Source organism: Sorex araneus, chromosome 1 (genome assembly GCF_027595985.1).
Source record: "Sorex araneus isolate mSorAra2 chromosome 1, mSorAra2.pri, whole genome shotgun sequence".
NCBI lineage: Eukaryota > Metazoa > Chordata > Mammalia > Eulipotyphla > Soricidae > Sorex > Sorex araneus.
Window position 1 is genome coordinate 136,835,465 of NC_073302.1, and position 12,532 is coordinate 136,847,996.

Genomic DNA, 12,532 nt, shown 5'->3' on the forward strand with positions numbered 1-12,532 from the left:
TGTAAATCATAGTTCTTAAATTAAAAATTATTTTAAAAATAAAGGTAAAATGGGGTCATAACATCTACTTAATAAAGCTACAGGGATTTATGTGAAACTTCTGTATAAAATTCTGTTTATATTATTTAATTATAATAATCCTAGAAAATTTTCTAAATAAGGAGGCCAGAGAGATAGTGCTATACGTAAGTTTCTTGCCTCGCATGAGTCAAACCTCCAACACCACATGTGGTCCTCTGGGTGGGGTCAGGAGTGATCCCTGATCATAGAACCAGGACTAAACCCTGAGCACTGTCTGGGTGTGATCCCCAAGCAAAATAAATAAATAAATTCTTGTGACAGAAAATGTTGTTATATGTGGATGTATATATGTCACATGCATGTGCTTGAGTTCTTTGAGTGGGCTGCCATTATCAGAAGTATAGACACAATCTCACCACTGTGTGAATAGGAATCTAACCAGTTGATAGGGGGCCATCTGAGACCATTGAATTTTGAAATTACCTCCTTGGGTATGATTTTTTAGGGTCACCACATTGCAGCATCCCAGCCTACAGAATTATTGGTACATGAAATCCTACCTTTAGGGAGCCGATCTTTGTCTCAGGTTGGCTTTTATTCCAATTTACAGAGACACCAGGGGAATGAATCTTTTCTCCACTAGTAAATCCCTAGGGAGCTTCTTTCTAGATATAGGTAAATTTGAGAAAGATTTGTAAATACTTAGAGGTTTGAGGAGATAGTTCAATGGGCTGGAGCACATGCTTTTGCATGTGGGAACTCTGGGTTCCGTACCCACCATGTGGTTCCCTGAGCACTGCCAGGAGCAACCCCTGAACTTTGTGTTAGTGATAGCTCCTGAGCATAGCCAGGTACCCCCAACACCAATACAGGCACACAAAGTATTTAAATAGCAAATGTTGGAGGGAGGAAATGCAGATGTAAATGAAGCGGAGATAGCTCTATACCTAGGGGACATGACAGGGGAGCTCCTGAAGCTCCACCTGCTTGATGATGGAACCCTGTGCAAGGTTGGTCCCTTTGGAGCATGCGTGGAGGGTACTGAAGCAGCCTTTTATTTCCCTGAAGCCTTTAGGAGCGTCGAGTCTGTCCTCGCCCATTGCACTCAGGACCAGCTCGTGGTGGAATGGCAGAGCTCCTCTCCGGACGTGGACACGTGGATGGTTGAGTGGGTCCCAGATCGGGACTCAGAGCCCTCCACCCTTTCCTGGGAGTCTGTGACTCAGGCCAGGAACTGGACAATCCAGCAAGGTACTGCAGAATTGCCCCCTCGTTCCATCTGCATAGATCTGGTTTCATTTTAGTGTTGTCTGTTTGTTTATTTGCTTTTAAATCACAACTCTGGCATCCAGGCTCTGAACTGTGGCCCTCTGGAAGCAGCAGGCTAGGAGAAGCGCATTTCCTAGTCAGGCTGCTAAGGGAAGTCGTACAGTCAGACCAGAATCTGGCCACGCTCCAGGTGGAAAACATCTCACCTACCAATGGAGAGTACAGCCCAGAGAGCTTGATCTTTGCTGCAGTGACTGAGGACCCAGACTACTCTTTTCAGCTCTAGTTGCCTCTATAAGAGCTAAGTCAGTCTCCCAGACACAGATGCAGGGAAAAGCTGTTTTGTCAAGAATGTCCGTGATCCTTGTAAGACATTATCTTACTAACTCCATCATTCCAGTCATTTTTCACGCTTACTAGCTTCTTTCTATCTGAAGCCTGTGATGCAGCCTGCTGAGGATCTAGCATTCAGGCTGAGCTCCCCAGTGCACATGCAGTCGAGAGGACTAAGTTTATTTTGCAGTTTCCCAAAATCATGTAATAAGTCAGTGATGGAGAAGTGATTGAATCTCCTGCTTCTCCCTTCTTGGATAGCTCTGTCATTTTTTTCCAGAGTGGTGTAGAGTTTAATTAATTAGATGATCAGAGTCAGGAATAAGCCCTGAACACTGCTGTGTCCCAAAGTAAAAAAAAATTAATTAAAAACATTAAACTTGGAATAGACATTAGAAGCCATCTTAGCAAACCTCATCATTTTTCATCTGCACAAATATAAACAACTTACCAGCCTGTGCATTAAAAAAAGGGGTAATACAAAACAAATACAATAAGAGAAGTAAATAACATGTAGCTTTGTTGGATGTTATGGGAAACTGTAGAATAGAATAACTTCCATGGGTTGTAGTCCATAACCCTTCTATCCATATTCCTTCGACTCCGTCATATATTCTGCACTAGAGCTTTCTCTCTTTTTTTTCCAGATAAATTAAGACCTTTATGGTGCTATAACATCTCTGTGTATCCAATGATGCAAGACCGAGTGGGCGAGCCATATTCCATCCAGACCTACGTCCAAGAAGGCAGTATGTGTGGGCATGGTCTATCTGGTGTATTAGTGGTGATGCAGTGGCCTCTCCCTCATTCAGACAAAGCTTCGAATGCCTGAGACTCTCACGGCTGCCTTGGGGCTCCTGTGGGCTGTGCTCCATCTGCTGCTAGGAGTGAGCTCTGGGTGCTCCCAGTCATGGTTATAGATTCACTGAACTTCAAAGCTGGGGCAGACATAGGAGAGCATCCAAGGCCCTCCTTGCACAAATGAAAAACTGAAGCTCAGAGGAGCGAAATAATGTGCCTTCAGTCATGAGGAAACAGTACAAACAGAACTATAAGCAGAAATCATTTACTTAAACATAGGTTGGAGATGTTGAAATAACCTTTTTTTAAAAAAAATACTTTATTGTTATTTAGGTAACATGATTGCAACAGTGTTAATTGTGTTATAACAGTGTTTTATTAGCAGTGCAGGGAACCTGGGTGAAGTGGGGCGCATGGGAGGTAGCCTCGAGAAAACAGTGCTCTCATCTCTCTGCCCAGTTCACCTGGGCCACCCGGGGAAATGCCCGACATGGACAGGACTGGTCAAGTCTGCTCTGAACATCTATGTGACATGGACATTCATAGTCTGCACCAGCCCCATGAGGCAGCCGAAGCCACACCTGAAACCCGTATGTGCTGCTCCATGTGGGAACTAGTGAGCATCACCTGAGTTCTGGGCGGGCAGGGAACCCAGGCTGAAACAAGGAATTGAGGAATGCTCTTTGCTGAGAGGAAAGTCAACCCTAACCTCAGCACATGCCTTTCAGATCTGACACTGTCTCTCAGGAAAAAAGAATTTCAGGAGGAGGCAAAATCACTGTATCACTGTCATTCAGTTACTCATCGATGTGCTCCAGCGGGTACCAGTAATGTCTCCATTGTGAGACTTGTTGTTACAATTTAAATGGTGAAACAAAATAGTTTTCTTGAAAGAAATTTACTTAGAGAAATGTGAGGGGAGAGAAAGGGGACTAGGTAATCAAGAGAGAACACAGGCTCCGCCGCCGAGGGGAAAGAGCAGAGAATGGCTTTTAAGAGAAAGTTTTGTACAATCTCTCCACATTGTCTTGGCCAGGATTCTCTGCGCACATGAAAGTTAATATGGGTGTTGTTTCAGAGAAAGTAGTCATAGGCTCTTGATCATCCTTTAAAATTCTTACCACAACCTTTAGATTCTCTTTATGCTTCTCCTTTTCTGAAGGGTGTGTGTGTGTGTGGGTCCATCATTCTCTGGATGGTGCCTCAGTTTCCTCATTTCCAAAGAGCTTAGTATATGCATCTCATAGGAATGTGGTCCTCGTGCTTTTGAGCTACTTAAAGGCTACGTGGTTTCTATTTATTATTACTGTTATTTCCCCCAAACTCATTACCAGGGTCCCCTATCTACTCACAACACTAGCAAACTACTAAGCCTTTATTCATTTATTATTTTTTTAAATTTTGGCTTCATTGATTCAAATCCATCAACAAGAAAACAAAAGTAAAAGTTGCAACAAAAAGCCTCTGTACAAAGAAACTGACATTAAAAGAAAATATCATATGAATTGGAGAAAAAATACATATATATATCATACATCAGACAAAGAGATAATGCCCACAATATATTTTTAAAAGTCACAAAACTCAGGGGCTGGAACAATAGCACAGTGGGTAGGGCATTTGCCTTGCACGCGGCCGACCCGGGTTCAATTCCCAGCATCCCATATGGTCCCCTGAGCACTACCAGGAGTGATTCCTGAGTGCAGAGCCAGGAGTAACCCCTGTGCATTGCCAGGTGTGACGCAGAAAGCAAAAAAAAAAAAAAAGTCACAAAACTCTGTTATAACCCCCCAAATAATACCATCTTATTTGGTTTACAATAACATTTAATTACAATTACATCTTATTGGACTTACATTTAGCTTATACGCACCTTAATAAAGTCTGATCACCACTGATTATCAGAGAACTACAAATTTTAAAAACTCACCTGTGAGAATAGTCTGTATTAAAAAGTCTAGAAACACTACTTGTTGCTGGGGATGTGAAACAGCCAGAATACTGTTATTCACTGACGAATATTAGTTATTCACTGATGGTGGAATGTAAATTTTAAAATGTAAAGCCTCTATGGAAAACAGAGTGGGGATTTCTCAAACAATTTAAAAAGAACCAACATATGATCCAGGAGTTTCACTCCTTGATATCTAATTAAAAAAATCAAAACTACTAATGAGATAAAATATATATTGCATATATTGCATATATATGCAATTAGTTTTTTCCAAGTCTTAATGAGTGCTGCAATTAGCCTTTATTTGTGCCTTTTTTGAACTCCTTTCAGATTCAACACTGGAAAGTCTATTCTGTCACTCCATAGGTGCTTACTATCTAGCCATTTGGTCATTGCTACACTTTACAGGTAGAAACAAAGGGGCTGCTGTTTGGTACCACTTCCCTTCAAGTCTAAGACTGATGAGTCCAGAGAGCTGAGAAGCACATTCATCCATTCCCCAGTCTGTTGCTTCCACTAGCTCTGAGCCAGTCTGTTCTGGTCTGAGCCTGGAGGGGTGGGGAGGGGCAGGATGCGTTGGGGTGATTCAGGATTCATTATTTCTCTTCCTGCCCCATGAAGTACCGAAGACAGGACCCGTGATCAGGGCTGAGAACATTGGTGTGAAGACTGTCACGATATTATGGCAAGAGATCCCCAAGAATGAGAGGAATGGTTTCATCAGCAACTATACTATATTTTACCAAGCGGAAGATGGAAAGGAGTTCTGTAAGTTGAAAAGAAAGATCATGGGGCCCGAGTAATAGCACAGTGGGTCGGGTGCCTGCGTTGCACATGATCAACCTGGTTTCACAATCTCTGGCACTCCACATGGTCCCCCGAGCAAGCTAGCAGTGATCTCTGAGTGCAGAATCAGACGTAACCCTCGCCCCCCACCTCCAAAAAAAGAGAAAGAAACCCAGACCTCAAAGAGAGTCCATGGACAGACCAGCCAGAGGGCTGGTTCCCAGGACCCGCATGAGTCACTCAGCCACTCATCTCTTTGACCACCTCTCTTTTCTTTGCAGAGAGCAGGAGTGACCCCTGAGCACTGAGCTGGGAGTAGGCCCTGAATACTATGAAGAGTGGCACCCAAACAAAACACATTCTTTAAAAAAAAGATTTTTTATTAATTGGATTTTCTGATGTGCAGTGATTTCTCAAGCCCATAATTCCAACAAAAAACCCATCACTAGTCCACCCACCTCCCTCCCCTAAGGACCCCAACATTCTCCCTTTAATACTCCCTTAACAACTCAATTCTGGGAGACAGTTCTCCTATTCTCTTGCTTTTGGACCTTTGTTCCTCCCTTTCTTCAAATCCCACTTATGAGAAAGATCATTCTGTATCTATCCCTTTCTTTCTGACTGACTTCATTTAGCATGATAGCCTCTAGTTCCATCCATGTTGCTGAAAATTGAGTGATTTTGTTTTTTCCTTAGGGCTGCATAGTATTTCATTGTGTATATTTACTATTACTTCTTGATCTATTCATCCATAGTTGAGCATTTGGGTTAAAACAAATGCATTCGTATGGTAATCCTAGGGATAGGAAAATATTATTGTGTGTATTCATCTGCATTTCCCTCCTGACTAAAGACATTGACCATCTTGGCAGTGCTTGTGACCATTTGTCTCTCTTCTTTGGAGAAAGTCTTTTCAATCTCTGCCCATTTTATTTATTTATTTATTTATTTATTTTATTTATCAATCTATTATTGTTTTAGGACCACAACTGGCAGTGTTCAAGGCTTACCCTGGCTCTTCACTCAGGGATTATTCCTGGCAGGGCTTAGGGGAATGTATAGGATGTGGGGGAATATAACCTGGATTGGCTATGCACAAGGCAAGTTCTTGTACCTGAAAGACCCTACTATCTCTCCAGCCCCCAATCTCAGTCCATTTAAAAATTGTATTGCTTGTCTTCTCATGGTTAAGTTGTAAGTTATCTTTATATGTTCTGGATATAAGTTCCTCACCAGATATGTGATTTGTGAATCTTTTTTTTTTCACATTTCCTTTCACTATCTTGATTCCATTCTCTTGATCTTGATCTTTTTAGTGCAGAAACTCTTATTTAGATGGAATTCAGTTTAAATCTGTTTTCTTTTGTTTGTGTGTTTGGTATCCAGTACAAGATACCACTGCCATTTCAACTGCATGAAAATTTACCCTGTTGTCTTCAATGAGTATTATAGTTTTTGCCTTTAAATATAGCTATTTTATTGTAAAAGATCACCTGGCAGTTCTCAGGGCTTGGTTCTGTGCCCATGGGTCACTCTTAGAGGTGACACTCTATATTGGTGACAGGGATCAAATTTGTGCTTGCCACACACAAGGCAAGCACCGTAGTCCCCATACTATCATCTATTCAGCTCTTGAGAAGCTAGTTTTAGACAGAACATGGAGAGAGGAAATGGAATGTAAGATGCGGTCCATCCTGGAAATGCAGGTTCCAAGGCTTTTATGTGCTTGTGAGTGGGTGTGACTTTGGTGGTTAATTGTTGTACTTTCCCTTTAGCTAAGACTGTCAACTCCAACATCCTGCAGTATGATCTGGACTCCCTGACAAGAAAGACCTCTTACTCTGTTCAGGTCCTGGCCAGCACCAGAGCAGGAGGAATCAATAGCACAAGGATAAACTTCAAGACATTGTCAATTAGTGAGTATTTCCTTCTAGCCCTGAAGAACTCTTCTTGGCATTTCTTTAAGGCAATCAGAGATGACATTTGCCAAAGGCAGGGGAAACCTGAGCGAAAATGAATACCTAACTCTGCGCTCTGCTTACCACCTTTCCAGAAAGAAGCCCCAATCATCTTGAGGAATAGAGGTGAGGGTCATCACCCCACAATGGGGGAAGAAATTTAATCTCATCATTCATGCAGTTATTTTGAGCCAAAAAGTACACGATATGTTCATATATCAGGTTCTACATAAAAAATGGGTCAAGAAAACTTAAATATAATGAAAATGTCAAACGTAGTGGAGTTTTATGCAGAGTTAGGGGGAAATTATCAAGGAGTAGGAGATGAAATAAGGGACAAGGTAAAGAAGAAAGAAGAGAATTAAAGAAGCATAAATGTTCATTCTGACAAATGCGTCAGTGACAGATATTTGATTTTAAGAATATACTAAGGACTGGGGGCTGGATCGATAGCACAGTGAGTAGGGCGTTTGGCTTGCATGCGGCTGACCTGGGTTCGATTCCTCCGTCCTTCTTGGAGAGCCTGTCAAGCTACTGAGAGTATCCCACCTGCACGGCAGAGCCTGGCAAGCTACCCGTGGCTTGTTACTGTTTTTACTTATTCCTTGTTACTGTTTTTGGCATATCAAATACACCACAGGTAGCAAGATAATCTCGGTAGCTTGCCGGGCTCTCTGAGAGGGATGGAGGAATCCAACCCGGTCGGCCACGTACAAGACTAACGCCCTACCTGCTGTGCTATCTCTCCAGTTGAGTGATAGTACAGTGGTAAAGTGCTTGTGTTGCATGCAGTTGACCGGTTCACATCCCCAGCACCCTAGGTGGTCCTCCCTCCAGAAGTGATCCTTGAACACAGAGCAAGGAGTAAGCCCTGAGCACTGCCAGGTGTGACCACCAAAGCCAAAACAAAAATCCAAACTTCTTCCCAAAGCGTTCTGGAGCTTTCATTGTGCATTGCCTGCCACTTTTTGCCCTAGGATCCATAATATTCTGCTTCAAGACTTTGGAATCTCCTGTTCCTTCTGCCTGGAGTGTATTTAAAAAAAACATATATGTTGTAAAAAATCATTTTTACAGTATTACTGCAAATTGGCACGGCTAATTCCCTGTCATTATTAATATTAAGTCAAAACTCCATTCTCCAAGAAGTCTTCCTTCAGTGCCCCACCAAAAGTTGCTAATATCTCCCCCACTCCCACTCACCTCACCTACTCTAGCTTCCCATCTTGTGTTTATGAAATATCTTGTGCTATTTATTGCCTGAATTTTTCTCTCAGAACATAAGTGTCCTTGAGCACAAAGTACCTGTATTTGTTACTGATGACTGTTTGTTCTGTGACTCAGAACAGTGCTTGGCAAATCCTAAGTGCTTGTTCAAGATTTACCCACTGATTGAGCTTGTAGAACTGACTTGGTGCACACAATGTCTGACAGTATTATTCAGGGAGAAGAAATCCTGGGAGACCTAACACCCAGCATTTTACGGGATTGAGTTTTTAGAGATGAGAAGAATTATAAAGTTCCTAAAGCTTTAGGAAGAAAGGGTCCATCTTTGAGTCTCTTCAGAGTGAGGCACTTGGTCTCCCACTGACTTTGTTGTTCTTTCCTCGAAGGTGTCCCTGAGATTCTCCTTGTAACGGCTCTGGTTGGGGGAGGACTGCTGATTTTCATCATCCTGACAGTGGTCTACACGCTCAAAACGCCCAAGTGAGTTTATAGACCAGAGTGCCCCATTCCCTGAGATCAGGGGTGGAAGGGGGAGGGAGGTGAGATGGGCGGGGAGAGAGGTACTCCTCTAGTATCGCACCCAGCATTCATTTGATTAAGTGGCGCCTATTTAATTAATTCAATTAATCCTTACCCTTGTTAATCCACACCCTTGGGCTGGAGCGATAGCACAATGGTAGGGCATTTGCCTTGCACGTGGCAGGCCTGGGTTCAATTCCTCTGCCCCTCTCAGAGAGCCTGGCAAGCTACCCATGGCGTATTCGATATGCCAAAAATAGTAACAACAAGTCTCACAATGGAGATGTTACTGTTGCCCGCTTGAGCAAATGGATGAGCAACAGGATGACAGTGATAGTGATACAGTGATCCACGCCCTTGGCTCTTCAGAATTCTGACTAGACAAGAGGATTCTTTCTCCACACTGCTCCATGCTCCAGGGGCGTGCCCGCAGCTCAGCAGGCTGTCTCTGTGGTGGTTGTCATCCATGACTAGAGTTCATGAGATGATTCTTTAAGTGTCTAGTGGGGACTGTGGTAGCAGCAAGGGGTCTCCAGGCCCTCAGCTTCTCTCTAAGGCAAGCAGGGAATGCTCACACATGGCTCACACAGGCGTCCAGTCTGAACTCATCCTCTACCTCACCCGAGGGGCCTTTGTCCTGCTTGTCCTGGAAGGGAGCTTCTCTTCAGGACCTGTGAGTGCCCCATGGCCGAGGACTCTGGCATCCTTCAACCTGTCTCCCTTCACACTTGGACAGCCGTGGGCCTTTGCTCAGCAGCTGTGAGCTGTTCCTGGCCCAGCCAATTCCCAACCGTAGGTTGCAAGCAGGGCGCCAGCACAAATCCTCTTGCACCTCTAACAAGCGGCCGGTGCTGCGCTGTTGGTTGCGGGTAAAAGCAGTCTTCCAGAATCTCTGTGCTTCATGGGACTGGGGTGTCTCTTTTCCTGGAAAAGATGTTTGAGCAAATGGTCTATGATGGTGTGGTCTCTGGCATCAGGAATAGCTGTGGGGAAAGAGGGGCAGAAAAGGGGAGCAGCCTGGTCAGGGCTGAGGGCTTCTCCCATCATACCCCGTGGGAGCCTCACTACTGCAACCCGCCAACGACTTCACTCCTTCAGATTCTCTCAGGAGGCCACCCGGTGCTTAACCTCCACAGAGCAGCCCACAGTGTCCCACTTTGGGAACAGGGTCATCACATGAATGGAGATTATTTCTTGGGGTCATGTTTCCTGTTTTCTGTTTTACAATCTTATCTCTCATTAGCAAATTGAAGCACCTCTGCTGGCCGAATGTCCCCAACCCTGCTGAAAGCAGCATAGCCTCATGGCATGGACAGGTATTCAAGGTAAAGGTCAGCACGTGTGGTGGTGGGAAGTGGTCCAAGTGATGGTGGAGGGGCTGGAGCAATAGCACAGCAGGTAGGGTGTTTGCCTTGCATGCGGCCGACCCGGTTTCAATTCCCAGCATCCCATATGGTCCCCTGAGCACCGCTAGGGGTGATTCCTGAGTGCAGAGCCAGGAGTAACCCCTGTGCATCGCCAGGTGTGACCCCCCCCCAAAAAAAAAACCCAAGTGATGGTGGAGTTCCAGGGCTCACATGAGGAGAACCTGAGGCTCACACAACCCCAAATTCTAGCTGGGGCCAGGCCCCCTGGGGCCCTTTGACCTCCCTCTGCAGACAAGAGGAAAGGGGATTCTCAGGCTGGCAAGGCCCCTGCATTAGCTCTGCCTAGGACTGACATGGGGTGAGAAGAGGAAAATTCAGCCCTTTCCCCATGGTCTTACTAGTAATTGGAGAGCAAGAAGCCTGGATGTATGATCTGAAGCCCCCTAAAAGTAGCCAGGAGGGGCTGGAGCAAGAGTACAGTGGGCAGGGCATTTGCCTTGCACGTGTCCAACCTGGGTTTGATTCCTGACACCGCATATGGTCCCCAGAGCAATTCCAGGAGTGGTCCCTAAGTACAGAGCCAGAAGTACTCCCTGAGCCCTGCTAGGTGTGGCAACCCCCCCACCCCCCCACGAAAAGTAACCAGGAGCAAGTTCATGCTCAGACCCTCTGGCGCCATTGAGGAGCTGCTGACATGCCTTGCTGCCCCCAGGCTGGGCAGCCCAACCTTTACTGGGGTTTGAGGGTTAGAGCAATTGAAGGGCGAGAGGCAGGGATGCTTCTGTGAATAATCCCTAATAGTCCCTAAGCACAAACCCTCCTTTTCAATAAGTTTTTATAAAAGCTTTTTTTTAAAAAAAATTTTTAGATCTAGGGCCTGGAGCAAAATAGTACAGTGGGTAGGATTCTTGCCCTGCATGTGGCTGACCTGAGTTTGGTTGCCATGTGGTCCCTTGAGTACTCCCCTGAGTCATCCCTCAGTGCAGACCCAGGAGTAAGTCCTGAGCACTGCTGGAGTTGGCCTCCTCCCCTAAAATTTAAGGGGCAAAGAAACAGTGCAGGGTGCTTCCCTTACATTCAGTGCGGTGAACCCCTGTTGAATACCTGGCGCCAGACATAAGGTCTGAGCATTGCTGGGTGTGGTCCACCAAACAGCCCCTCTAAGAAATAAATGCATAAAAAAAGAAAGCTTTTGAATATGGGGGCAGTTTCTGAGGAAACAGGCCTAGTTCCTGTGAAAGGGCATGAAGAGCAGAAAATGTGGGGCTGGTTAGTTACTGAGATTCCAAAATGCAACCAGGTTTTGGTTGCACCATATATACTTCCCAAATGATTGGTTGGGTGTTTCTTTCTCTTTTCCAGGATAAGCTGAATCTGAAGGAGTTTGATGACCCTATGAACAGGGAGGAAGACAGGATCCTAAAACCATGTCCTATACCCCATGACCTTATTGACAAGTTGGTAGTGAACTTTGAGAATTTTCTGGAAGACGTTTCCGTAGAGCCGCCTAGAAAAGGTCAGGAAAATGTTTTGGGAGGTGAAGAAAACGAGTATGTGACCTCCCCCTTCAGGCCATACTGTTCCGTTGAGAAGAGTTTTGAGGATTACTCCATTTCAACCAAGGATCCACCCACAAAGACCCAGCTGTGTCCTGATATGCTGGAGGGCAGCCGCTCAGAAGTCAAGGAGCATTTTTCTTCCACACAACGTTCTGGGCCAGACCATTTCTCTGAGGAAGAAGCACCAAATCCCTACCTGAAAAATTCTGTCACAACCAGAGAATTTCTTGGGTCTGAAACACTGCTAGACCAAAGCAAGCAAGACTGAGGCCATGCAGCTCGAATCTCTCTTGCATTTCAGGAGCCTCTCCCGCGGAGGAGAGTTGAAGCTCAGCCAGAAGATCTTCCTTAGTCATATCCCTGCTCTGCTTGTCAAAGAAAAAATCTTGCATGTCACTCAACAGTGGCTGGTTAAGCTTATTGGACCCAGACACTGAAGTCTGAGCAATTATTTGACTCAGTTCAGATGTCAACAACAAGCTTTCACTGCTCCCTTGAACACTGACTTCCAAGGGCCCTGGGCCCTGAGGTGGATGTACCATCCAGACTCGCTCCTGGCCATGCCTGCACTGGACCTTCTCAGAGTCCCCAAGGAGATTTGCCCGTTGCCAGAGAATAACTGGTCCCTGACTCTTGCCACTCCTGCTGAGATGGGAGAACTTCTCCTCCCGGAGTTCTTGACTCCACATTTGAGGTAGCCCTGACTGCTTTATTGAAAGGGTGGTTGTTGTGGTGGTT

General features: G+C 45.0%; 1 protein-coding gene across 1 annotated transcript in view; it reads left to right on the forward strand.

Moving 5' to 3' along the window:
• The window catches only part of IL31RA (interleukin 31 receptor A), a 43,142-nt gene extending 31,080 nt beyond the window's left edge, over positions 1–12,062 (forward strand). The window contains exons 8-14 of the mRNA XM_012932713.2: positions 1,090–1,272; positions 2,271–2,372; positions 5,000–5,146; positions 6,940–7,080; positions 8,736–8,829; positions 10,112–10,193; positions 11,598–12,062. Of these exons, the coding sequence (XP_012788167.2) occupies positions 1,090–1,272; positions 2,271–2,372; positions 5,000–5,146; positions 6,940–7,080; positions 8,736–8,829; positions 10,112–10,193; positions 11,598–12,062 (1,214 nt within the window). The remainder of the gene's footprint in view (positions 1–1,089; positions 1,273–2,270; positions 2,373–4,999; positions 5,147–6,939; positions 7,081–8,735; positions 8,830–10,111; positions 10,194–11,597) is intronic.
• Positions 12,063–12,532: the final 470 nt, after the last annotated feature.